The sequence below is a fragment of the Magallana gigas genome, chromosome 9, assembly GCF_963853765.1.
Source record: "Magallana gigas chromosome 9, xbMagGiga1.1, whole genome shotgun sequence".
NCBI classification, from domain to species: Eukaryota; Metazoa; Mollusca; class Bivalvia; order Ostreida; family Ostreidae; genus Magallana; species Magallana gigas.
The window spans coordinates 6,943,526-6,971,123 of NC_088861.1; the positions used below are offsets into that span (position 1 = coordinate 6,943,526).

The following is a 27,598-nucleotide window of genomic DNA, read 5'->3' on the forward strand; positions in this document are numbered from 1 at the left end:
GCGCGTTATATTGTGCCGTTAAAGTTTCTGCAATAAATAGATTTGCATAATATGTATATTTTGTAATTTATTAATTTTTATTTTGTTTGCTACTGAAATGACTTCATTGTGGGGTTTTTTTCAAATTAAAGTGATCAATTTATAGTTGGTCGAATTTTTGGAACATTTTTTTTATCATTTCCAAGAATTAGAATTGCCTGCTTTCATGCCGATTTTTTAAAACTATCGATGAGTTATCGTTCGTTAAATACGGCAACTACCGATATTGCGCGGCGGCGCTACACGAGGTGCATTAATGGCGGTGTTGTGAACGAGGATTACCATTTGAAACCGTACCAAATATTGTGGAAATACTTGCAGAAATGTGAGCGCGATGACCATCAAATAAATCTATCTGCATTCTGGAGATTAAGTTGCTTGTTATTTGAGAGTTGTTTTTTTTTGTTATTTGATGCGCATGGTTGTTTTTTGATACATCGCGGTGTGTTTGGAAAGCTTCAGCCAAAATGTCGGCAGGTTCTAACGCCGGTGGCGTGCTGCCACCGGAGGTAAGAATGTCCTATTTTTTCTACTTAAATAATGAATTTATGAAATAATGCTGACTAATGGAAGCATTAGCGTGGTTGTATTAATGAAAGTGCGATAATTAGAATTTCCTCGAAATTGAGTTGGACTGCACAATAACAATAATCAAGAAATACTGAAATAGTTCTCTATTAAGAATTGATTTCATTATTGCCATTTCAAGAGTGATTTTAACCCCCAAAGAAGTATTGTGCAATATATATTCATATCAATGACCTTTCAATGTATTGTGAATTTCAAAACTAAGGTAGCATTTTGTTGTCCTTTCATTTGTATTTGAAAGTTGATGAAATATTTTAAATTTGCTTTTAGCAAATAGGTTACATCCCTGATAAGTTAAAGAAAGCAGATAAACGTATTGAAGCGTTCCCATACGACACTGAAGCATGGAGTGTCCTTATTCGAGATGCACAGGTAAGTGTGTTCATGTTGAATTTATGAAAATTTACTTATCTTTCTCTATACATCATGATATGTCTTTTCTATACATTCACATGCATGCAAAACTTTTAAAAAATTCACTTGCTGTAAATAAAATAAAGTTTCACAGCATTTTACCAGTGGTTTGCTTGCCCAAAACGTAACAAGACATGTTTAAGGCAATTATTAATCAATGGTGAGGCTTTGTTAAGCCTCACAAAATTTTGTCATTCCATATAAAAGTTGGTATTCTATACAGTAAAGTTTTTAAATGTCAGGATATAAGTACAATGTATGTATAATATGATCATGCATTGATTTTATTGTATTTAAAAAGTCTGAAAAATGATCACTGTTTTGTAGATGAAACCCATCGAGATTGCCAGGCAGGTGTACGAGAGACTGGTCACGCAATTTCCCAATGCAGGCAAATACTGGAGGATTTATATAGAACAAGAGGTTTATTCAGCTATATTTCACTAATACGTAAACTATTTAACTTAAGATTGCTATGGGGAAAAATATTAAGGAAATCAATTTTTACCATTACATTTCAATAAATTGACAAATGAATTAGTAGGTTTTGTCATATTGCCAATTTTTAATTTGATGAATTGTTTGCACTGGGCTGTAATAAGCCCGCACAGTATCTGTTTTGTGGTTTGGGGTACCTATAGTTGGAAGTTTTATAAAGTTTGGGAGTGCATGGGGGTGGGGGGGTGTAAAGAAAAATTAAACCAGACAGAAATTTTTATTTACGAGTACCCCAACCAGGCAGACAGATACCGGTATTACTTTCTACATTGGTGTACCAATATTAATATTCATTCATGTAAATGCTTAGAGCTTTATAGAAGGTAAGAGGTTTTAGATTCTCTTACCTGATGTATTAGAAACTGTATATAAATTGCAGTGTTCTAAATATTTGTAATGAAGTTGAGCATATCACAATTATTTTTGTTTTTCATGCTCTGCATAAATCATTACAAAAGTTTGAAGTCTCTGGCTCTTTTGTGGTGTTTGTGTTATTTTCTTCCCTTGGTGCGAGTGGAAGTGCAAGAGAATGAATTTATAAATCATTTACATTATCGTAGGATTTAGTATTGTTAATTTTGAAAATCAAAATTATCGGCCTTGGATGCTAGTAAGTCTTGACATGAATTCAATTTGAATTATACATTATGTAAAGTTAAACCATTTTCATGACTGCGTGGATATTTCCTGAAATTGATTAAAATGATAGCCAAATAACATGAATTGTCAATTTTGATGTGAAGTATTTGCAAACTGATATAAAATATGAAAAAAAACCTGAAAATAATACCGATAATAAAAAATAAATTTTCATAGGGGATGTACTTTTCTCTTTCCATACTTCAAAAAAGAAAACCCATATTGTCTGGAGTAAAAAAGTGCAATGAATCAATACTGCTCATTAAAACTTCAACTGTAAGATCAATTTAAGTGATCAATTTGAGCGGTCAATGAAGATGAAGTTTTTCATAATATATTTAAAAGGAAAGAGGAATATTGCATATATTTGATTTAACAGTGTTATGAATGAGGTATTTTAAACCAACTTTAATATTCATGTGTAAGAAGTTGCAAATGTCTATAGCTTTAATAAATTACCACTTGTTAATTGTGTAATAATTAAAGTCAAGTTATTGCTAATAAAAGTTGGTTTACAGTAATAAGTTGACATGGTTTTAGTAAACTGTTTAGATATGATCAATAAATATGTCTTTCCAGAACATTAGAGTTAATGCACTTCATACATATGGCCTTATAAAATCTTTGATTAAATCAATTACAGCAAGACAGTACTTCAAGTTTTAGTATTGTTTTATTGATAAGTACCGGAAGTGTGTGTGTGTATGTATGTGATGGGGGGACTCCTTTGTACTAATTGTCAATTTGAATTATTTACTTTTCAGGTTATCACATTTGTAGATGTTTTGGGTAATGTTTAAATACAAATAAACATCCCAAAATTTATTCAAAGATGTATTTTTTGTCTTTTCTGCTGTGTTTGTTGTTCAATTTTTACACACAATACTGGTGAAACAGAATCAAGCATGCATGATAATGCATGCAATTGATTGCTTTTATATATACATGAACTCTAAAGAGATTTATCAAATTGATAGAGATGATGAAAATTTCAAGATATAATATTTTGAAACCAGATTTTATTGCGGTGGAATCTGCTATAAGATGCAAGGATTTGGAATTACTGGCCCCGCTGTCACCAACTTTCCTCAAGTCAATACTCAGCCTCAAGTCTGCACTTTGATTTAAAAAATTTATACACTCTACTTTTAAGGATTTGAGTTATAGTTGAGGACTGAGTTAAGTGATTTGAAAATTTTAGTGAGTGCGGGGTCAGATTGGCACAATACAGACTGATTTCAAACATCTGATAAACATGCACACTTTAAATACACACTTTCAAGTAGGTATTCAACTTTATATGCAGTTACTGGCCATTGGAAATCAAATTTAAATTTATTGAATATTAAAAAAAAATTCTGTATTTTTAACTGGGTTTTCCAAAGGAAAAATCTGGTTATTAAGATACGACAATGGCAGACTGGCATTTGAGCGGATGGATGGCTGCCGAAAGGAATTTTGATTTCTGATAATTTAAGAAAGAAATACCAGCTGTTGGACTTAGTCACTTTTTGGCAAAATATTGCATTGAGGATAACTCCTACAGTTTTCAAGATAGGAAGTTGTTGTTTTGCAGATTAATTGTGCATATATCAGAGGTGTGCATATTGCTAGGATTTTGATTTGATTTATGAAAAAAATGCTCTCTGTTGAACTTAGTTATTTTTTGGCAAAAATATTGTACATGTACTAGTATATAGAGAATCCAATTTCTCTGGATAAATAGTGTTCATCAATTCAGAGTTGACGAATGGATTGTGGATACTGTTCACACAAAACTTTTCCTTTTGCCTGGTATTATACTTGAATATGAGATGTGTTCAGGCAATATCTCAGAGCTTTGTCTGCTTTAAAGTTGGGTTATCAAGATAATTGTTCACATTGACAGCTTTTTTCTTGTTCAAAAACATTCTTCTCAAAAACCATTCTGGCCAGTAAAGCTGAAACTTGCATGGAAGCTTCCTCAGGTACTTCATGATCCCAGGGGGTAGGGTGGGGCCACAATGAGGTATAATTTTAACAAAAATGTAAAGAGAAAAATCTTCTCAAAAACCAATTAGCCAGAAAAGTTTTAAATTGTGTGGAAGCATCCTCATGTAGTGTAGATTCGGTTTCATCACATTGTGATCCGAAGAGATAGGGTGGGGCCACAATGGAGCGTTGGATTTTAACATAGGACTATATAGAGAAAAATCTCAAAAACCACAAAGTCTGTAACTTGTGTGGAAGCATCCTCAGCTCATGTAGATTAAAGATAGTTCAAATCATTATCTTGGGGGTAGGGTGGGGCCACTATGGCACAGGGGAGAATTAGGTTTGGAATAAATAAAGAAAAACTTAACAACAGGAGCTCATGGTTAACCTAAGAATATGTGTAGAAAAAATTGTTTAACCTAAAAATATGTGGAGAAAAATTTGAAATTCTTTTGAAACAAGATATAACTCTACTAAATTGTTGAGATATTTTGCATTTGATACTTTAAAGACAGGCCAAAGCTTTACTAATCAATTATCCCTATTGTTGCTCAGATGAGCAATGTGGCCCCCGGGCCTCATATTAGAAATGCTTTTAAAGTAAAATTAGGGATACTATTTTTAATATGAGGTACATTCAGCCATTTGGAAATCTCAAATTTTATGATTGTATGTACCATTCTAGAATAAGCCATAGTGTGGAATTTTGTATTTTATGTGGAATCCACAGGTGTGTGTACATGTAGTTAATAATTGGTACCTTACAACAATATTAGATTTGACCTCTTTTTAAAAACATTTTAAATTTTTAAGAAATTTGTCCAAGCACAACAATAATGGTGAAAATTGGCTTGCGAAAAATAAAAGTTGACTCTTTAATGTTAGATGGGTAGCAATTTATCCACCAATCATGACTTAATTAAACACTTAATCTACATGTAAGCCATTTAAAGTGGCTCACTATACCTGAAATAGTTTCTCAATTTGGCAGAAAAAGACTTTATTATGAAAGATAGCATGATGCATTAGAAGTATATAAATCAAATATAAATATAAAAATGCCTGTAAGCAATTTTTCCTAAAAATATTATTTTTTTTAAAAATAAGAACAAAAGCCACGGCGAGATTTTAACTTGAGATCTGGGGTTCACAAGCGCACGTAATACTTTAACTAATGAGCTATGATGATTTTCAATCAAATCAATCTGTAAAACATTATCACAAAACATTTAAATCACCATTTTGTGATATGTCGTGAAAAGTACCGTATAGTCCTTGGTGTAATGTCTCAATTGCTTAAACTAAAATAATGAAACCCTTAAAAGAAAAACTACTGGATGGCTATCCTCAATTAAAAAGACTATAATGTGATATTGAGAATGGTATTTTAGGGAGTTTAGTTTTAATTTATTTGGTTCAAATCATTTGAATCTTTATGATGCATAAAACAATGCTAAAAGTTACTCACAGTTGCAGATTTTTTTAAAAATCTCTCTCTCTCTCTCTCTCTCTCTCTCTCTCTCTCTCTCTCCTAGAATACATTGAATTTTTTAAAAAGTAGATTAATTAAAAGTTTGTCATATTTTCAATTAATGCATGTACCAAAAAGTGATCCAAAACTAATACATGTACTAGTATCATGGAGATTAAATGTTCATAATCCTATTATATTACATTTACATATTCACATGATATCATTTTATAGATTTATCTTCATTATACAACCCTATACATTTACTAATCTTATTATTTAATATACTAGTGGGTATTATGTAAAGGACTGTATGCAGGAGTTATTCAAGTGTTTAAGCCACAAAAATTAAAATTATGAATAAAGCTTTGGAAAGATGTTTCATAAAATTTTTAAACATGTATGATATATGTTCTTAAAAATGGATTGTCTTATCGATGTCCTAATAACTAGAAATATAATATAAAGATAATAATCTACAATAGTACATATTTATTAGGAAACTTCACACGTATTCTTGCCCCAATACCAATTTATACAACAATATGCAAATTAATATGAACAATTGAATATGTGAAAGTCGTTTTGGAGCAATATTGAATGTGCTCTACACTTTTTCTGATGAATATGAAGAAAACTGAGTAATATTTCATGTTTATGAGAAATGGTAGGAAATGGTCCATTTACGTGGTCAAAGAAACGCGAAGAATGAATGATGTTGTAAAATATTTTTAAATATTTCAATCCTTATTAATTACTAACATACAGTTAAATTCGGTTATAGCGAAGCGCTAGGGACCAGTGGAATTATTTCGTTATATTCGTAATTCGTTATATCCGTATAACGGATAACGAATTCGTAATAATATCTATAGCGAATTCACTATATACATGTATTCTTTCACAAGACTATAATATTTGTTAATTGAGGCTTAAAATAAAAAAAAATAACATTACTTTGATACCTTAAATATTCAGATTGTGAATTAAAAAATATTGATGAAAATTAATTTATTCAAACTATTTTGTGGTAGTGCAAACTTTTTAAAGTGTAAAGAATTTTACCGGGAACTCGGCATCAGGGGCCCCCCCCCCCCCCCCCCCCCCCCACTGTTTTGCACAGCCAAGTTTTTTCTTAAATCTACATACACAAAATTGAATTAACACATGGAGTTGCCCCCCCCCCCCCCCCCCCCGGATTATAATTTTCAGGATTTTGGAAAGTAACCTTTTCCCTTTTTTTTTTCTTGTCAAGATTTTTTGGATGAGTCTGGCACCCCCCCCCCCCCCTTTCTGTGAAATTGAATTGAAAATAAGGAAATAAACAGTGAAATTGAAGTGAATTCCCCCCCCCCCCCCCCCTGAGGTTTTTTAAAAAATTTAAAACTAATTTAGTTCTTTATTTGGTCATGAATGTATGCAATAAATGAAACATGCTAAAAATATGATGTACAATTTTTTTCTTAATTTCTTTTCAATTACGAATTTAACTACACACTTCTTATGATATATCATGAAATTCAGGTGGATTTTTTTTTTTTTTGGAAGGGGGGGGGGGGGGGGGGTATGTAAGCCAATGTATATTATGTGTTACCGGTATACACAATACAGTCAACTTTTATCAATTTCTGTATTCAGGCACATAGCATCAGGGGCCCCCCCACTTTTTTGCACAGCCAAGGTTTTTCTTAAATCTACATACACAAAATTGAATTAACATATGGAGTTGCCCCCCCCCCCCCCCCCCCACCCCACGGATTATGATTTTCAGGATTTTGGAAAGTAACCTTTTCCCTTTTTTTTTTTTTCTTGTCAAGATTTTTTGGATGAGTCTGGCACCCCCCCCCCCTTTCTGTGACGAAGTAAAAAATTGAATTGAAAATAAGGAAATAAACAGTGAAATTGAAGTGAATTTCCCCCCCCCCCCCCTCCCCCCAATTCGGATTATAATTTTTCAGGATTTTGGAAATTAACCTTTTCCTTTTGCCTGGTATTATACTTGAATATGAGATGTGTTCAGGCAATATCTCAGAGCTTTGTCTGCTTTAAAGTTGGGTTATCAAGATAATTGTTCACATATCATTTATCTGACATATTACAACTATAACAATAGAAATATTGAGTCCCAACTATTTGATGTAATGAATGATGAATAGTGATTCCAGATGGTTTGGATCAAGTAGAAAGGATAAAAAAGCTTTGAAATTCAATATTCCACACGCATCAAGTTCAAGTTTTAAAAGACTTTATATCTTTAAACTATTGAGATTTGCATCCACAAACCATATATGTATTCCACACGCATCAAGTTCAAGTTTTAAAAGACTTTATATCTTTAAACTATTGAGATTTGCATCCACAAACCATATATGTTTTCTTGATCTAATATATCAGTACAAGGTTAGCAGAAAATATTAAGAGGGTTCCAGGGGTCAGGCAGCCTGTAAGATATGGTGCTATGTCTTAAATTACTTTCCTATTAATGAATGAGTGGTCATTGGAGGATGACAGAGGTCAACTTCTGTCCTCCAGTATATATAAGTGACACATTGTAAATTCCAATCTTCTGCTCTTTATGGCTAATTGCTCATGTGAGCAATGTGGTCCATGGGCCTCTTTGTTTTTATTAAATATTGAATCAGTTATTCAAATTATCAAGACTAAAGACTAATTTTTTTCTGATATGTGCTGTTTATTATAGTATAATATAGTATATTTTACTATAAAGATGGTAGGGCAATTTGGTTTTAATTTTGGATAAAAACCAAGGGTATCTAAATTTTGGGGGAGAGCCATGTTATTTGTAGGGTACAATGGTAACACATCTACTGACCTTTTAAGGTGACTTTAATGGAGGTAAAGGCCACAAGATAGAAAGGAATTACTAGGCCTATATCCAGCTCTAAAATTCAGATGTAAAAAGTGGAAGCTGAAACAAAACTTTATGAACTGAAACCATTTTTACTAACTTTCCAGATTAACGTAGATATTTAGTAGAATTGATATTATGAGCTCTTACAGAAAAATATATTTTTATGGATTAATTAGCTCTAACGTTTGAAATGAAGTTATCGTGGTGCAAGGTGACATGAAATAGGTCTGTGTGTTTGCTGAAGGGCGAGGGTGTATGATGCACACTCCATACTTTCTTACAAGTCTCCTGAGTTCAGTTCTCTTTGCATGGAGTCGAGGTGAACAGAGAATATAATTATGTAGAAAAATATATTATGAAATGGTGTATCAATTTCTTACCTTCGTCGCTGGCGGCTCAGGCAACATTTCTTGATGTCTATGATCACTTTCTATGGTTATTACACATTATGTATTTGCATTTTTTATATGATTTTAACCATAACTTTGCTCAAAGGGTTTTTAATAAATGTTGTTGATCATTGGTATTCTATAGAAAGTGCCTGCTTGAGAGGGCAACAGTTGAAATTGAACTATTGTCAACTGTCGCAAAGTGGAGGTTGTCAATGGTTTTCGAGGGGTGTCAATTTCAACTGTTACCCTCCAAAACAGGCACTATTAATTTTATTACTGTGGTTTCATCAATATTCATTGAATACCAATTTTCGAGGATTTCGTTGGTAAAGATTGTCTTAATTTTAAAGAAAACGTTGCTGCTTTTATATTTGACATAAATTCTATGGGAACCGTACGCACATAATTTATGCGCATGTAACAATTCGTGATGTTACCCATTGCCACATGTGTTGCTAACGCTGAGGGTAATAGTCATAAGAATGGATTATAAACTGTGTCTAAACCAATCAGATTTCAGTATTTAACATGAAAGTATATTAAAATAATCTTATAGCAGACTATATGTTGCATTTGAACAGTTAACAGCCATTTATGTCACTCCTACATCTTTGAACGTCACTGAAATATATTTTTTTTAATTATATCTTTAGGAGATGACATCATTAGAGCTTCTTGACATTTAAAGTTAAACGGTTGTCTTTCACAGGTGTTAACTTTATTACATATCGGTTTGGCATTTCATCGAGAACAATGGCCTGATCTTTGGCACATATTTATAAATATTTTATGTACGGTACATATATATGCATATATGTATATATTATGTTAACTATTGTTATGTAATGCAAAGCATCTATAATGAGTACACCAGTCCACCCACAAAAGCTTCAATATTTTCTGGAATATACCTGTTGGAAGGAATTGGGCAACTTATATATGTAAACTATAGTTTATCAGTCGTTTGATATCTGGAAATAAGATATAAAGCATCTAGAAAAAAGAATGCCTGAATTATTTGCCGGGTTATTTTCTAGGAAAAATGAAATCAAAAGAATTGACATAACATTTTATATTGTGGTGAATATTCATTAATTAGCTGATCTGAAATATAACAATTAAATTTGGTTCTTTTACTAAAATCTAGTACCTTAATATAGCCATATTCACACAGATTGAAAGTCATCTCGCTTTTAAGAAATTTTTATGGACTCTTGAAAAAGATTAAGAATCTCATAGCTAATGTCATCCATTTCAAATGTTCACAACAGTACCGGGTACTCGGTTAAGTTAAAACTTATCTCAGAGGTTGTAAATGACAGACAAGTTTAATTTTAATCTTGGTCTCGCATTTATGAACAGATGATACTGAGTGAAGATGAGGCTTGAAAGCTTTTATAGCCTGGAATGACAATGTATTGCTAAAGGTGTGTTGGCAGAATCAATGAATATCTGTTGCTGTTTCGAAAGCACGTGCAGTTAACAAACATTAACATTTGTGGTCCATTACTGTTTCATAGGCATAAGCAGTTAACATTTGTGGTCGGTAACTGTTATGTAGGCATAAGCAATTAACACTTGTTGGATGTAACTGTTCAATAGGCATAAGCAATAAACATTTGTAGCAGATTTATTATTAAGATGTGAATTTTTATGGTCTCTAACTCTTTCAAAGGCATAAATAAGTAACATTTGTGGTCCATAACTTTTTCATAGGCATAAGCAATTAACATTTGTGGTCCATAACTTTTTCTTTGGCCTAAGCAATTAACATTTGTGGTCCTAATTTTTCATAGGCATAAGCATTAACATTTGTGGTCCGTAACTTTTTCATAGGCAAAAGTTCATAACATTTGTGGTCCGTAACTTTTTTCATAGGCATAAGCAATGCAGGGTGAACATTTGTGGTTCCTGACAAGCTACTGAGGATCTGTGTCATTGTTTGGTAAGGGTTAGGATTTTTTCAGTGGTCTATGTTCTTATTTGAGACTCCTCACAGACAATTAATGGTGACATTATAATATTATTGTCCCCCTTCGAAGAAGGGAGGGCATATTGCTTTGCTGTTGTCTGTCGGTCCACCAACAGTTTCCGTTCATTTTCTTTGCAAAGGATAAACATATTGAAATGAAATTTAGTATACAGGTTTATCATGATAATATCTAGGTCAAGTTTGATATTGGGTATGATCAAGCTATTCTCGACAGAGTTATGGCCCTTGGACTTATAAAAATTTGAGTTTTTTGCAGTTTCCGCTCATTTTCTTCGCATAGGATAAACATATTACAATGAAATTTGGTATACAGGTTTATCTTGATAATATCTAGGTCAAGTTTGATATTGGGTAAGATCGAGCAATTTTCGACAGAGTTATGGTGTTTGGACTTAGAAAAATTTGAGTTATTTGCAGTTTCCGCTCATTTTCTTCGCATAGGATAAACATATTAAAATGAAATTTGGTTTACAGGTTTATCATCATAATATCTAGGGCAAGTTCGATATTGGGTTCAATCGAGCAATTTTCGACAGAGTTATGGCGTTTGGACTTAGAAAAATTCGAGTTATTTGCAGTTTCTGCTCATTTTTTTCACAGAGGATGAACATATTAAAATGAAGTTTGGTATACAGGTTTATCATGATAATATCGAGGTCAAGTTCGATATTGGGTAAGATCGAGCAATTTTCGACTGAGTTATGGCATTTGGACTTAAAAAAATTCGAGTTATTTGCAGTTTCCGCTCATTTTCTTCACAGAGGGTGCCAATATTAATATGAAATTTGGTATGCAGGTTTATCTAAATAATATCTAGGTCAAGTTTGATTTTGGATATGATAGAGCAATTTCCAACAGAGTTATGCCCCTTGGACTTAGAAAAATTCCAAATATTTGCAGTTTATTTTCATTTTCTTTGTGGATGTTTCCAAGGGAGGGGGGCATAAGTGTTTCACAAACATCTCTTGTTACTAGAGAAATACTCTTCAATGGTACATACACAAAAAAAACTAAGCAACTTGATAGTCTTAGGCTGTTAACATATTTCGGGGATTTGATACGTACCTCAAAAGATTTTTGTTGACCTATGCATCAATGAACCTTGAAAAAATGAGGTTTCACTGCATTCATAATTGGAAAACAATAAGCAGCAGAAAACTTTGTCCTTATACAAAATATGCTATAAAAATATTTTCCATTACTTAACCTTGCTGCGAAATATTCTTTTCAGTTAAAAGCGAAGAATTTTGAGAGGGTTGAAAAGGTAAGGATCAAATTTAAAGTTGATTTTTTTAAACTAATGGTTTTGATATGAGAAAAATTATTTACGATTGAAAAGTATTTTTTATGTTTCAGAACATAAATGCGCTCTTTCTTGATTTCTGTTTTAAATAAAGATTTTATCTCTTTAGAAGCTTTAATCGTAATAATGAATGATCAAGTTAAATTGTTAAAAAATTGTGGTGAATTCTCTCTAACACTTTGATGTTTGCAGCTCTTTCAGCGATGCCTCGTCAAGGTTCTCAGTATAGATCTCTGGAAGTTGTATCTGAACTATATCAAAGACACAAAGGGAAAACTTCCATCCTATAGGTATGTACAATAAGGTTTATAGTTATTTAGCAATATAAATAACAGACCAGTATTAGCAATTGAAAAATTGAATTATTTATCACCCGAATGAATAAACAAAAATTTTAAAAACTCTTTATTAATTAAACTGAATGTGATAGGTAACACATTGAAGTATCATCAAAGTAAAAATAGATCAAGAAACATTTGGTTTAGACTTTTCACTTTCAAATACCTATTGTATTCAAGATATTCAAGTTTTAGACACAGAGGTTGGCCTGTATAAACGATTTCTGGATCTTGCAACATATCTTCATATATGTTTTCTACATGTATTTTAAATGTTTGTAGAGAAAAGATGGCCCAGGCATATGATTTCGCCCTGGACAAGATGGGGATGGACATAATGTCATACCAAATCTGGGTCGACTACATCAACTTCCTCAAATCAGTGTAAGATTTAGTGATCCATGGTACCATGGACTAATTTATATTGCCCTGATTTTTGTCCGGATAATTGGGGTTTTTTTTTCATGGTAAAGGGGCATCATGACAGACTTACTTGAATGATTGAATAGAAATGTGCTTTTTCACCATGTAGTAGTGGTGGGGGAGGGGGTCGTGAGGTATTGTCAAACTCAGATTTGTAAATTTAAAAAAAAAGTGTAATATTCCTATAATGTATTTTTTTTTTTACAGGGAGGCGGTGGGCTCATATGCAGAGAACCAGCAGATTACGGCAGTCAGGAAAGTGTTCCAGAGGGGCGTGGTCAATCCCATGATTAACATAGAGGGACTCTGGAAGGACTATTGTCAATATGAGCAGGTGCGATGGGTTTACTGTTTTAGTATCTACTGAGCCCCATACAGTAAAACACAGTTACTGTAACAGGGAACACACTTATAACAAATTAGCACTTATAGTGAACTAACAGTGAATCAAAATTCCTCCTTACCTCCCTACAAAATCCCTCAATAAATAGGCTTCATTAGAACTGTGTTTTATTTCTATAAAGCAAAATTTCATTTAAAAAAGATGAGAAATCTATACTATAGATTATAAACTTCTAAAAAAAAAGACACACTTTTATTATTTATTTGCACTTCTATTAATATTTGTTTTGTTTGTGCTTGATTTAACAAATTTTGGAATAATCAGCATAGTTACAAGATATGTGGAAAGACAAAACAAAAATAAAAATCTTTGTACAGCACTCAGAAAAGCTGTTAGTATTTAAGGATTCATATAAAAAAGATTTTCAAATTTTTTTTAAAATGATAATGATTTCTTTTCAATCTGGATTTTTTATTTTTCACTTCAGAGTATAAACCCATTAATTGCCAAAAAGATGACAGAGGACAGGGGTAGGGAGTATATTAATGCCAGGAGGGTGGCCAAAGAGTATGAGGCGGTTACGAGGGGCCTTAATAAGAATCTCCCCTCAGTGCCCCCTCAGAATAACCCAGATGAGGCCCAGCAGGTAAATATTTTATCATAAAGGTCATTAGTATTGTAGTTGAACCAATTTATCCAGTAAAACACTTGGTTGAGACCTGGACATCATTTTGATGTACAGTTTTCTTTTAAAACCAATCCAGTTAAACAAAAAGAAGTGTAAACTTCCAACAGGAGATCTCAAATCCAAATCAAAGTCTTTCACCTTGGAATTACTGAAATAACTGCTTAGATGTTCGTCGTACGTGTCCATGCACATGTATTATTTTGGCAATTCACACAGCATAAATGATATCTATGTATTTGATTGTAGGTTGACTTGTGGAAGAAATATATCGCCTGGGAAAAGGGTAATCCCCTCAGGACAGAGGATCACGCCCTAATCACAAAACGAGGTAGAACAGGAGGGAGGCCCTCAACTGTTTGTGTCTGGTGGTGAAATCTTGTATGCCACCAAATCGTGGAGAATTAAGGCTTTCCATGCTGTATTGTGTCACTTTCTTTATTCATGATCATGCTGGGACATCTGTGGTTTTGGGTTTTTTTGAATCGCTGTAAACATTTTCAGTTCCTAAGAAGAACCCTTCAATGATACATAGGGTCTATTCTCTGTATTTAGTTTGCATATATTCAGTTAACTGTCATTTTAATTAGCTTTTAGATAGCAAAATATGAGAGAGAGAGAGAGAGAGAGAGAGAGAGAGAGAGAGAGAGAGAGAGAGAGAGAGAGAGAGACGTAAGCAGAATTTCAAGGGGCATTATTTGCAAATGCATGTTCTATAGTGATCCATTGTTTTATTTATTACATGTATATTTATTTTATTCATCAATGAAAGCAGAATGTTTGAATTCTTTTTCGGACAGTAAATATATTAATTTTTTTTTTAAATGTTAGCATCTGTCAGAGTGCCCTCATCTTTGCTTGCCAACGGTTTTCGTTCCACTCTGCCCCGCATATGCAGAGATTACTTTAGGACATATTTATTACCAATATTCAGTTTTTTTCTCCCAGAAAAAATTTCCCCAAAACATCCCATTTCCTCCTTTTGATGAGTAAAAACTTCCCAATACAATGATAAAGATCAAATAAATGTATATTTTTTCTCTTTATTGTGCTTATAGCTACATTAAACGGGTTAAATATGTAAATATGCAATTTCTGCACTCTAAATGGTCATATAAATGCTCAAATTCAATTTGGGTTAGGGGGCTTTGACCCTCTGGGCCCACCAGCGAGGATGTTACCTCCAGTTGATTTTCCCAATTTGTTCTGCACTGGTTGTTTCCACAGAAACCTAGAATAATCCCTGATGAGCAGAGTGGACCAAAAACCCTTGGCTAGTGAAGATGGAGTGTCCTCTTTAATAAGATAAAAGGAACTACACTTTCAATGAATATATAAATTACACAACAAATTAAACCAGTCACATTTTGACTTCAATACAGCTCATGCATGTTAAGTGGTAATCAGAAACCACCTGTAGACAATAGGGTGACTAATTTTTGTGCTGTTTCAGTGATGTTTGCCTATGAGCAGTGTCTATTGTGTTTGGGGCACCACCCTGACATCTGGTACGAAGCAGCCACATACCTTGAACAGTCCAGCAAGATCTTAACAGAAAAAGGGGTATGTGACTATATACTACGCTTAATAAAATACCACAGGACTTGATATAGAAAGCTGTACTTGCCGTTTGGTAATTTAAAGAACATATACAGTCGAACTTCATTAACTAGATGGGTCTGTTTAAAAACTTTGAGATATCCGAGTATTCGAGATATCAAGGGTATTAAAAGTACTTTAAAAATAAGTGGTTGGAACTTAAGAATCACTTTGACATATCCACTGTATTTGAGATATCAGTGTTTTAGATGTCGAAGTTCAACTGTACTGTACTTTTATTCAATTATGGTAGTATTTATTAGTAAAGGAAAAACATTTTAGGTACTCTGCAATCTTGAATATTGGTAATAGTGACATGTTATTGTTTATCCAGCAATTACCCCTTCCATTGATACAATAATAGTTGCCCAATAAACCAAAGCTATATTAAGTCAATGTCCCAATATAGCCTCATGCATTTATCTGATGTTCAAATGCTTTGTGACATCATCTTTCTTGCTTTGTTTACGCCATGGCATCATGGTTTTAACTTGTAGGATATGCAGCAAAATTTGTCAAAAATAGCTCGTTTGAGGTGCGAAATGTAATATTATGTTGCACGGGAAACAAAATACATGATAACTGTATTGAAATATGATATTTGTGTTTGGGGGTGAAAACATGAAGAGTATGCCTCACTCCCTGTCACATTTCCTTAATTGCCCTTATCCAAATATAGCTTATTTTTCAATACAGTAACTATGTATTTCTATGTATGATTCAGAGTGTGTAAGTACATTCATGTACACATTGTATCTAAACTCTGCTTATAAATCTTAAGAAAAGATGTTGATTAGGGACAAATAATTTAACACTTTCTGAATATATTCTTGTAGAAGTTGAATAGTACACTACAAAATTCAAATCCATTGTTTATGTTTAAAAACATGTAAAAACCTCAGATTAATATTATGTTCTGTTGTAAAAATGTACACCTGTCTTTGAAATAAAAATACCACCCCCACCTTTTAACAGGACCAGAATGCTGGGAAAATGTTTGCGGATGAAGCTGGGTCGGTCTATGAGAGAGCCGTCACAACTCTGATGAAAAACAACATGCTGGTGTATTTTGCTTATGCAGATTTTGAAGAGGTACTTTTGCATGCATACTGTATTTATTTGGTGACAAAGTGAAGATTATGTCATCTCCTTGAGTAAATGGTCACAGGTGTCTATATGCTTTAATTGTCAAAGTTTTATGATATTATATCGGAATATTTGATGTATAGCATGTTTGGCATTTACCTGTAAATAAGTCTGGCATTCAAGCTAATTATATAACATTTACAGAGTAGAATGAAGTATGAAAAAGTCCATGGTATATACAAGAAACTGTTGGCTGCTCAAGACATCAATCCAACTTTGGTAAGTTGACATTAAGTAAAAGTAAAGTAAGTAAAACAATTAACTTCACCTTTACTTTGATATAACTTTTTTAACTGGGTTTTTCAAAGGAAAAATCCAGTTATTGAAATGGTGAAATTGTTAATTTTTTTTAAACATTTGGTCTCTTCAGGCATTTATTCAGTACATGAAGTTTGCTAGAAGAGCAGAGGGAATAAAATCAGCCAGACAGATCTTTAAGATGGCCCGAGAAGACAATCGTACGAACTACCAAGTATTTGTGGCAGCTGCACTGATGGAGTATTACTGTAGCAAGGTAAATTTATTTTAACTCGTTAACACCTGACTCAGGTGCTATAAACAGGTGTGGAAGTCCTCTTCTAATACCAGTCTCACATTTAGTTACAGATGTAATAGTACATGTAGTATGAATGTGAAAATGAGGCTCAAGTGGTTTAGATTTGATGATCCTGGAGCATATTATGAGAAAGTTTATGGTTAATATACATGTATCTATAATAATAATCTAAAATAAAGAGTATTCTTCTCTCAAAGATAACCTCAGCTATTTGGATTGATATTTACAAATGATAGAAAATCACAATAGGGCAGTTTGATTATCATATGGAAAACAATGAAACTGTATTGTTGGTTTATATAAAAAAATAAGTATCCAGTACTTTAGCATATTTTTAATGTCCAGTGGTTAAAAATATAAAAGATTTCCAAGGACACAGAACTATGGTTATGGCATAACATCAGAATTCAATGGACCGGGCACCACTTATGTTTACATGCTCATTATTCTCATTTTCAGGAAAAGACAGTTGCTTTGAAGATCTTTGAGCTTGGTTTAAAGAAATATGGTGGAATTCCAGAGTATCTGCTATGCTATATGGATTTTATGTCTCATTTGAATGGTAATTTTTCTCTTGGGAGTATTCAAGTTTGTTATGCATAAATTTATTTCAAACTAGTAAAATTATAAAACGAGAAGGAATTTTTGGTTGATTTCAAAATTTACACCTGCATTCAATAATGCCAAAAAGTACACATTGACACAGTATTGAACTTTGTGAAGTACACAATGCTCATGCATTGAACACATGTGAAATGATTTTCTTTCAGAGGACAACAACACTCGAGTCCTGTACGAGCGAGTCCTGTCCTCAGGACAGGTGCCCCCTGAGAAATCCATTGAGATCTGGAGTCGGTTCCTGGCCTTTGAGTCGGAGGTGGGGGACCTGGCCAGTATACAGAAGGTGGAGAAGAGGCGAGCTCAAGCCATCGAAAAGGTCGACGATTAGAATTCACCGAAAATTAATTGCATCCACTTCAAATAAAAAATTATCAATAAACTTTCAAACAAAAAGAATTTACCATAACTGCTAGTTGTAATTTTTTCATTGGTTTGATCATCAATTGGGCAAGAAATATATTGATCCAAATTTTAGAGGGATAAGTTAGATATTTCTTTTATTAAAGAATTTGAAATTGGTTGCTTACACTCGACTATTAAAATCAAGTAACGTAGTAACTACCTAGTACCGGTAGATGTATTTCATGAATTGTATATTGAATTGGCTCTTTTATTGCAGGTCCAGGAATTTGAGGACAAAGACACAGCTTTGTTAATAGACCGGTACAAATACCTAGATCTCTACCCATGTACCACCAGTGAGCTCAAGGCTGTGGGATACTTCGTAAGTTTACCATTCACTTGTCATCTACATTTTTTCTAAGACAGGCTTCTGTAATTAGTGGTAATAATCACTCTCTCTTAAGGATTTAAGGACAGTCGTTACAAATATGATAATCTATGAAACTGTATCATTTGAGAAATACATGTATATCAGTGGAAATGTTATTGAAAAAAATTATTTTTGGGGGAAGGGGGGGTAAGGTGGTATGGGTCTATGGGACTCCTCCATGTTGTGACGTACTATTTATCAAAATAAACAATAAAATCAAGTGTTATTTTATAGATAGTTTCTTTCCTGAAATTGTCAACTAACATGGTAACGCAGTGGGTTAGAGGGTTAACTACAAAACTAAGTCATGAGTTCGAATCACGCTCGGGGTCTTTTAAATTTTTACCTTTCCCAACATTTTTTAAAGGTATTTTTTGGTTAAATACTGTAAAATTTAAAAATTCCAAACCAGTGAAAGTAGTTTAATTAAAATGTACTTTAATCTACATTAATGTTGACAGATGTCCCATCATACCAAGTCAAGAGGCTAGCTAGATGGTCAAGAAATTAAGGATCATACCTGCTTTAAAATTTTAAATGTGACCTTTTGACCATTAACTATTTATTTGTAAAGAAAACATTCAAATATTAAGGTTCAAAATTTGACTATTTTCCTTTATATCTTTATATAGAGCAGTTTGTCTAAAGGATATTACTGTAGATTTCTTATTTTATGCGAGTACATGTACTTTAATTCCCCAATTCACCTATTTTCCACTAAACCGCGAGAACATAAAATCGCGACTGCCAAATTTTAATCATGGTTTCATGTATTTTGCAAATGTCTGAAAAATGAAAACAAGATTTTAAAATCCCGAGATTTGCTTCTTGGAATTTTACACGGATATTACCTCATCGCTTTTAATTAGGAATCTACAGTTATACATGTTTAGTCTGAAATTGGCCACAACCATCCATCCCCCCTAAGTTTTGGCTTATTATAATTACGTGATTTTTTTTTTTAATCATTAAGGATTTAGCCCGGCAGCAAGTAGTCACTCTGCCTTCCAACTCGGTGACAAAGGTTGTTCTGGAAGAGGAGGAGAGCAAGAATAAACCACAGTATCCCAAACCAGATGTTGAGCAGATGATAGCCTTCAAACCCAGGCAAATTGTCTGTAAGTTACAAAATACCAAACATTTACTTTCTAATGAACAGATTTCAGATTTCAAGTCCAGACAAATTGTCCTGAAATGATTCCAAGGAATTCTTTTGTTCAATGAATTTGTAATAGCTAAAATAACATTGAATGAAAGTTAGGGACAGATAACAAGTTTTCTTATTTTCTTAATTTTTTGATAACAGATATGAAATCATTCACCTATAGTCTGTCCCAAGTTATTTTACTGTCACATTTAATTGGATAATTTTTAATAAAAATACACATACCTGGGAAAGAAGTACAATTTAAGTAGATAAAAGGGAAAATATCCCGAATATCTTTATTGACACATTATCATTTTTCACTCGGAAAAATTCACATGATCTAAAACATATTTCATACGGAGATTTTATAATGGTAAATATTAACATCTTTTCTCCATTCGGAAGTCACTTTGAATACCTCAAGTAACTAAGCTAATTGTAAATCGTGGATATCTGGGACAGAGTATAGTATGCATGTAATTTGTCCAGTATCCGATAAATTATAAATTAGTTGCCAATGTATCTTGTGAAGAACCCATTTTTGTGGTGAAATTCATGTATGTACCAGTAATCATCATTATAAGTTATAAGTTGTTTCTGTAGACTTTATAATGAAATGATGTTGTTTTTGTTGACTACGATGAAATGATGTGGTTGATGTTGACTGTATGATGAAATGATGTTGTTTATGTTAACAGCTGTGGGGGCCCACCCGGTCCCTGGGGGTGAGTTCCCACCACCCCCGTCCGCCGCCAACCTCATCTCACAGCTACCACCACCTGACTGTTTTCATGTAAGTTCACCTCTTGTCCATTCAATTTCCGTGAAATCTTTTTTGTTTCGCTTGAATGACGACTGTATTACATATTTGTACATTTATAATGAAATCAATAGATAATAGGTCTTGAAGACATACAAATGTAGCTAGACTTATTTATTTCAAATTCTTTATTTTAAAGCATTATATCATTCATGTGACTCGATTTTTTATTTCAGGGTCCTTTTGTCATAATGGATAAGTTTATAGAACATTTCAACAATCTGGTGCTTCCAGAAGGTAAGAGAGAGGAGAGAGATTACTTCAAACGATAAAATGCTTTCTTTGGTGATTCATGCAGAGTATGAAGGTGGTGACATTGCCGAAAAAATACATAACCTGCGTTAGTGGGTTAATAACGCGGGTTATGTAAATTTTTTCGGCAATGATTGCTGCTCTCGGGCCGACCCTAAACCTTGCTTGAGAATACTTTCTAATATGATGAACATACCATAGATAGAAGGAATTAATATTGGCTGTATTGAAGTAAACTTTAAACTGCAAGAAAATTTGTTTTCTCAACTCTTAATTTGTCTTTAATAAAAAAATCTTTTAATTCGAAAATTTATTTTGAAGTGTTGCCAAAAAAATACACATTTATATATTTTACATGGATAGTAAAGTTTACAGAGTTCTTAGTAGAAAAAACCCTGATTTAGACCATTATTTATATTCATTGAAATTTGGAATCTCTGATGGTACACAGATAACATTTTGAGTCAATTTTTGTTTTAGCTCCAGTTGGAACAGAAAATGGCATTGACGGCACGTTTAAACTCGACCCGGGAACACAGCTCTCTATAGACTTCGCTTTGGGCAGAAAACGAAAAGTCACAGAGGGCGAGGATAGTGATGAAGAGGGGTCAGAGGTCACGGCCCCACCAGTTCATGACATTTATCGTAGTCGCCAACAAAAGCGTGCAAAATAAATTACTCCACTCGCCATCTAAAAAGGAGTGTGTTTTTATTTTTTTTGAGTTTTAAACACCAAGTTTACACACTGTGTTGACAAGGATCTCAACAGAAAAATTGATTTAAAATCGCATCACTTTAGTACAAATGTTGTTCATGGTTGAAGTCTCACTCCATCACCTACATGTTGTAGAATAAAGGAAACATCAAGTTGACTTTAACATTTAATGTGTGGAATCAATCATGATGATTTGGAAAGAGTCAAAGAAGTTAGAGAGTCATTTTGTATTTAGATACAAAATGTCTTTGATAAAGGATAATTTCACAGCTGGTTAAATGGGTGAAAACATGGAATGCCTTCATCTCTGTTGGGATAGGAAAAGATGTACCAAGATAGCGCTGTAGAATTACCATTAATATTAAATGATTACTTTCAGTTGAAAGTAGAAAAAGAAATGATGTTTTCAATTTCTTTTCTGTGTATATTATTTATTATTGTATGATTTTGCCAAAGAGGCTGATATTATCAATTGATATAATCTAACAATTAGCATACACGTATACCGTAATTAAAATCAGAGTAGTATAATACTGTATACAGTGGTAATTTCATCCCCTGTAATTCTCACCCTTCCACACTTGCAAACAGTTTGGCCCCGTCTTGATTTCGCCCATGCAGACAGATTTGGGTTTTAAGAGCGATAATTTGAGATATCGGAATTCGCTTAGTCTTAAATTCGCCCGCTGACAACGAGGGCGTAAGAGGCGGAAATAAAATGAGCGGCGAATATTTCCCTCTATACAGTAATAGTTCGACTGAATCAGTGGGACTGTCTACTCTTGTCTAAGGCTTAGTGAGGCATTAGAGAACTTTTGCATTATTTTTTTTTATAGTAAAAAAGTATTAGAGCTGTCAAAATCAGATAGTTTTTCCTATTTGCGATGTTGTGTGAAGATAACGCCGCCTCAGCTAAAATATTCAGCCCTGTATGAAATCGGACAAGTGACATTGCATTCAGCTGATTCATACATATATACATGTAGAAACAGCCAGATTGAAATCTACACGCCCCGTTTATGGATTGGTCGAAATCTACAGCGGCTGAAACTGACAAGAAAGTGACAGGACCAAAATTGACACGCCCAGTTTATAGATTGGTCGAGACCTACAACTACCTAGGAAAAATCACGGACTGCACGAAATAATCATGATGATTCCAGACTCAAAGTCTCACAGGAGACAGGCGATTTGGCTATTTCTTTTAGTTAACGTACTTACGTACAATAACAGTACATTAACAGTAATTTAGTGAATTTTATTTACTTTTATAATCAATTTATCAATTGGCTAAAAGAAAGATATTAATATAAACAATAAAATGCTTTCTTTGATGATTCATTCGGGTAATGAAGGTAGCGATCATTGCAGAAAAAAATTACATAACCCGCGAAAGCATTTTATCAGCCAGACTGAAATTTACACGCCCCATTTATCGATTGGTCGAAATCTACAGCGGCTGACAGTGACATGACTGAAATTGACACGCCCCGTCCATCGATTGGTCTGAACCTACAGCGCCTAAGTAAAATCACGGACTGCACGAAATAATCATGATGATGTCAGACTCAAAGTCTCGCAGGAGACGATTTGGCTGTTTCTTTTAGCTAACGTACTTACGAGTATGTACATTAACAGTAATTTAGTGAATTTTACTAACTTTTCATAATCAATTTATTAATTAGTTAAAGAAAGATGTTAATATAAACAATAAAATGCTTTCTTTGATGATTCACATGGGTTATTAAGGTAGCGATCATTGCAGGAAAATTTTTAGCGGGTTATGTATTTTTCCTGCAATATCGCTACCTTCATATCCCGAATCAATAAAAAAAAGAAAGCAATTAGCCAATGACTGGACACTTTAGCATGATGAGTTGACCCCGATCTTATAAGTTTCTTTATAAGATAAACAACTTATAATTTGCATGTCAACATATATAATTTATCTTGCATGTAAACATAATTTAGTTGCATGTCAACATATTTATCTCGCATGTCAGCATTACTAAGTTACATGTCAACATATTTATCTTGCAGGTCAGCATAACTAACTTGCATGTTGACATAAATAAGTAGCATCTTAACATAACTAAGTTAAATGTTGACGTAAATGAATTGCATGTCAGCATATTTTTATTGAATGGTAACATAAGTAAGTTGCGTGTCGACATAAATGAATAGCATTTTGCACCTTGCATGTCATATATATGGTGGTATATCTCTGCCCCTTGTGTGCAAGTTATTTTTCTATAAAATATGTCGACATGCAAGATAAACATGGTGACATGCAACATAATTATGTCAACATGCAACATAATTATGTTTGCATGCAAGAAAATTGCAATCAGATAAGAATTAAACAAAATCTCAAAAATTCTCAAATATCGCCCACTTGTGACATCTAAGATGCTAGATGCTACCTTTTTATGTCGACATGCAACTTATTTATGTTAACATGCAAGATAAATATGCTGACATGCAACTCATTTATGTCAGCATGCAATTTATTTATGTCGACATGCAATTTATTTAGTTATGTTTACATGCGAGATAAATATGTTGACATGCACATAACTAAGTTGTATGTCGACATAAATATGTTGCATGTCAACATATTTATCATGCATGTTAACATAACTAAGTTGCATGTCGACATAGATAAGTTGCATGTCGACATAAATAAGTTGCATGTTAACATAAATAAGTTGCATGTTGACATTAATAGGTAGCGTATCTAGCATCTTGAATGTCACATGTTGGCGATATTTGAGATTTTTTATAACTCTTATTTGATTGCAGTTTTCTTGCATGTCAACATAGTTATGTTGCAGGTTGACATAACTAATTTGCATGTCAACATATTTATATTGCATGTCGACATATCTGATAGAAAAATAACTTGCACATAAGGGGCAGAGATATGCCACCATATACCTGCCCCTTGTGTGCAAGCTATTTTTTCTATCAAATATGCCACCATACAACATAACTATGCCGACATGCAGGTTATGCCCCTACATGCAAGATAAATTATTATCAGAACCACATTGGTTGACGCGGGTATTGTTTTGCTTAGCGTGACGTAGCTGACAGAATTCATTGTGACGCTATCCAAAAAAAGCCAACAAAAGCGGTTCCGGTAATATGTCAACATGCAAGAAAATTATGTCAACATTCAAGATAATTGTCTACATGCAAGATAATTATGTAGATATGCAAGATATTTATGTCAACATGCGAGATCATTATTTGGCATGCAAAATATTCTCGAACATGTGATTTAATTAACGTTTAATATGTCACCATGCAATATTTTAAAAAAGATGGGTGAATAAGGCGTGTAAAATGCCTATATGAGGATAGAGAAGATACTGCAAAATTAAAATATCAAAGAATCTGATAATTTCTTTCTAAATTATTGTATATTTAACATAACATCGATTTGTAACCCTTAGATATGTTAAGTACTAGGAACATGTTGATTTAAACTAGCATATGCGTGTCAAAACTACCATATAATGTCATTTTTTTTTAGACCTTCAATGCGTTTTCTTTTATAGAGTGGGTCTGAGCTCCATATTTTTGCCATAGTCTAAATAAGGTTTAATGGAAATGAAACCAATTTTTATAAACAAAAACGTGGAGAGATGACCCACTATTCTTTAAAAATGTCATTATGTATATCAACGTTTAAACGTTTTTGAAAAATAATACAAGTCGATAGATTCGTGGCTAAAGTCGCATTCATTAAACACCGCATTTTGTTGTGACTGAAATGGTTCAGTGATTAGAGCACCAGACATAATTTAGATTGTGGGTTCGATACCACCATCATTTTAGGGTTTAACTTTTTTCTTATCATTTGTTTAAATATTCAAAACTAAATATAATACATAGTTATAAATTGTCCTTTTGTAAAATTGTATTGTGACATTATCAAATATATTTTACTAAAACAAATGGGCATTTACCTACGGAAACGTTTAACCGCCTCTCATTGTTGCGTTAGACCGCGATATATTCACATAAATATGTTGTCATATATTATTGTTTCAAAGTTTAGCAATTTAATTTTGACAACAAACTTTATTGAGTGACATCATTTCGACATGTTTTTGACGTCTTATAAAGCACTTTAATCTGTTAATGTCGAATTCTGCAATGTCCCGCTAAAATAATGCGTATAAACTATGCCGCCAAAATTAAATGTCGCAGAATTTACTGCAACATAAATTTGTTTGGCGAATTCACCTAGGCGACTTATCTAAGTCAGGAATTTTCACTAAAATTTGAACGACTGGAATAATTAGTTTCCTTATAGAATACTATGATATGGAGAAGAAATGGTAAACTCCTTAGATGTCTTGAGGTTACAGCTCTTGTTAAAACCATACATACAGACTGAAATTAAGTTAGTTAAAGAAAAACTTCTTTTTTTGTTTTGGGTACTATTCATTTAACATTCAAAAACTGCATTCTTTATAATTTCAAATATCCTTTTTCGTTACCATTAAATAATCTAAGTTATCGTGGTTCCTAACCCAAAGGGTTAGTCTTTCTTTTTTTACTTTTAAATTGAAGTTTAAGAAATATATAGAGTATGGCATGTCAAACGTTGCAATATTCGATCTTTTCTATTTGTATTATATAAAAATTCATTTGTATTGTATAATTTTCTATTTGTATTGTATGATCTTCCATTTGTATTGTATAATTTTCAATTTGTATTGTATAATTTTCCATTTGTATTGTATAAGTTTCATTTGTATTGTATAATTTTTCATTTGTATTGTATAATTTCCATTTGTATTGTACAATTTTCAATTTGTATTCTATAAGTTTCCATTTGTATTGTACAATTTTCAATTTGTATTCTATAAGTTTCCATTTGTATTGCATAATTTTCAATTTGTATTCTATAATTTTCAATTTGTATTCTATAATTTTCAATTTGTATTGTATCTGAGGGATTGTTTATTTGTTTTGTTACGAAGGTTATCATTGGTTAAAAGTTTTATACTGTATTTTGGGGAAACCAGCGAAATGTTCCGGATGCTGAACTGTTGAAATGTTGTATGTTGGCATAAATGTTCACGTCAACACTTTTATCTCGCATGCTGACATAAATATCGTGCATGATAACATAATTAACTTGCTTGTTAACATAAATAAGTTGCATGTCGACATAAATATATAGCATGTAAACATAACAAAGTTGCATGTCGACATAAATAAGTTGCATGTCAACATATTTATCTCGCATGTTAACATAAATAAGTTGCATGTCGACATAAATAAGTTGCATCTAACATCTTTGCTGTCACATGTAGGCGAGATTTGAGATTTTTGAGATGTTTGATTGTTTTCTTATTGCATGTCAACATAGTTATGTTGCCGGTTGACATAACTGTCTTGCATGACAACATATTTATCTTTCATGTCGACATATTTTATAAATAACTTGCACAGGGCAGAGATATGCAACCATAGTTATGTCATTTTACCCATATAAAATTAGAATTATCTTCAAATGGTTTGTAACTTGCATGTCAACATAACTATCTTTCATATAGACATAATTATCTTGCATGTTGACAAAATTTTCTTGCATGTCACATAATTTTTCTTGCATGTAGGGGGCAGAAATATGCCACCATACTCTCTGCCTCTTGTGTGCAAGTTATTTTTCTATTAATTAATTATGTCGACATGCAAGATTAATATGTTGACATGCAAGATACTTATGTCAATATGCAACATAATTATGTTGACATGCAAGAAATTTTGCAATCAGATAAGAATTATACAAAATCTCAAAAACTCCCAAATATCGCCTTCCTATGACATCCAAGATGCTAGATGCTACCTTTTTATGTCGACATGCAACTTATTTATGTTAACATGCAATATAAATATGCTAACATGCAAATTAATTATTTATGTCATTATGCAACTTTATTATGTCGACATGCAACTTATTTATGTCGACATGCAA

General features: G+C 32.9%; 1 protein-coding gene across 1 annotated transcript; it reads left to right on the top strand.

Moving 5' to 3' along the window:
• The first annotated feature begins 284 nt into the window (after positions 1 to 284).
• LOC105347665 (cleavage stimulation factor subunit 3) lies at positions 285 to 21,998 on the top strand. Its single transcript, XM_011456826.4, has 20 exons — positions 285 to 548; positions 898 to 999; positions 1,369 to 1,464; positions 12,112 to 12,144; positions 12,376 to 12,473; positions 12,804 to 12,905; positions 13,152 to 13,278; positions 13,775 to 13,933; positions 14,222 to 14,303; positions 15,426 to 15,535; positions 16,547 to 16,663; positions 16,862 to 16,936; positions 17,088 to 17,231; positions 17,733 to 17,835; positions 18,044 to 18,210; positions 18,514 to 18,618; positions 19,640 to 19,784; positions 20,512 to 20,606; positions 20,810 to 20,870; positions 21,366 to 21,998. Exons 1-20 carry the CDS (start codon positions 507 to 509, stop codon positions 21,557 to 21,559), a joined length of 2,157 nt encoding a protein of 718 aa, XP_011455128.3. The 5' UTR covers positions 285 to 506; the 3' UTR covers positions 21,560 to 21,998.
• The last annotated feature ends 5,600 nt before the right edge of the window (positions 21,999 to 27,598 follow it).

What these genes read in the sequence shown, in the direction of transcription:
- LOC105347665 (XM_011456826.4), top strand. Translation starts at nt 507, where the DNA reads ATGTCGGCAGGTTCTAACGCCGGTGGCGTGCTGCCACCGGAG. An exon ending in GGATTTATATAGAACAAGAG is followed by an intron (nt 1,465 to 12,111) that starts GTTTATTCAGCT and finishes TATTCTTTTCAG; the next exon opens with TTAAAAGCGAAGAATTTTGA. An exon ending in CAATCTGGTGCTTCCAGAAG is followed by an intron (nt 20,871 to 21,365) that starts GTAAGAGAGAGG and finishes TTTTTGTTTTAG; the next exon opens with CTCCAGTTGGAACAGAAAAT.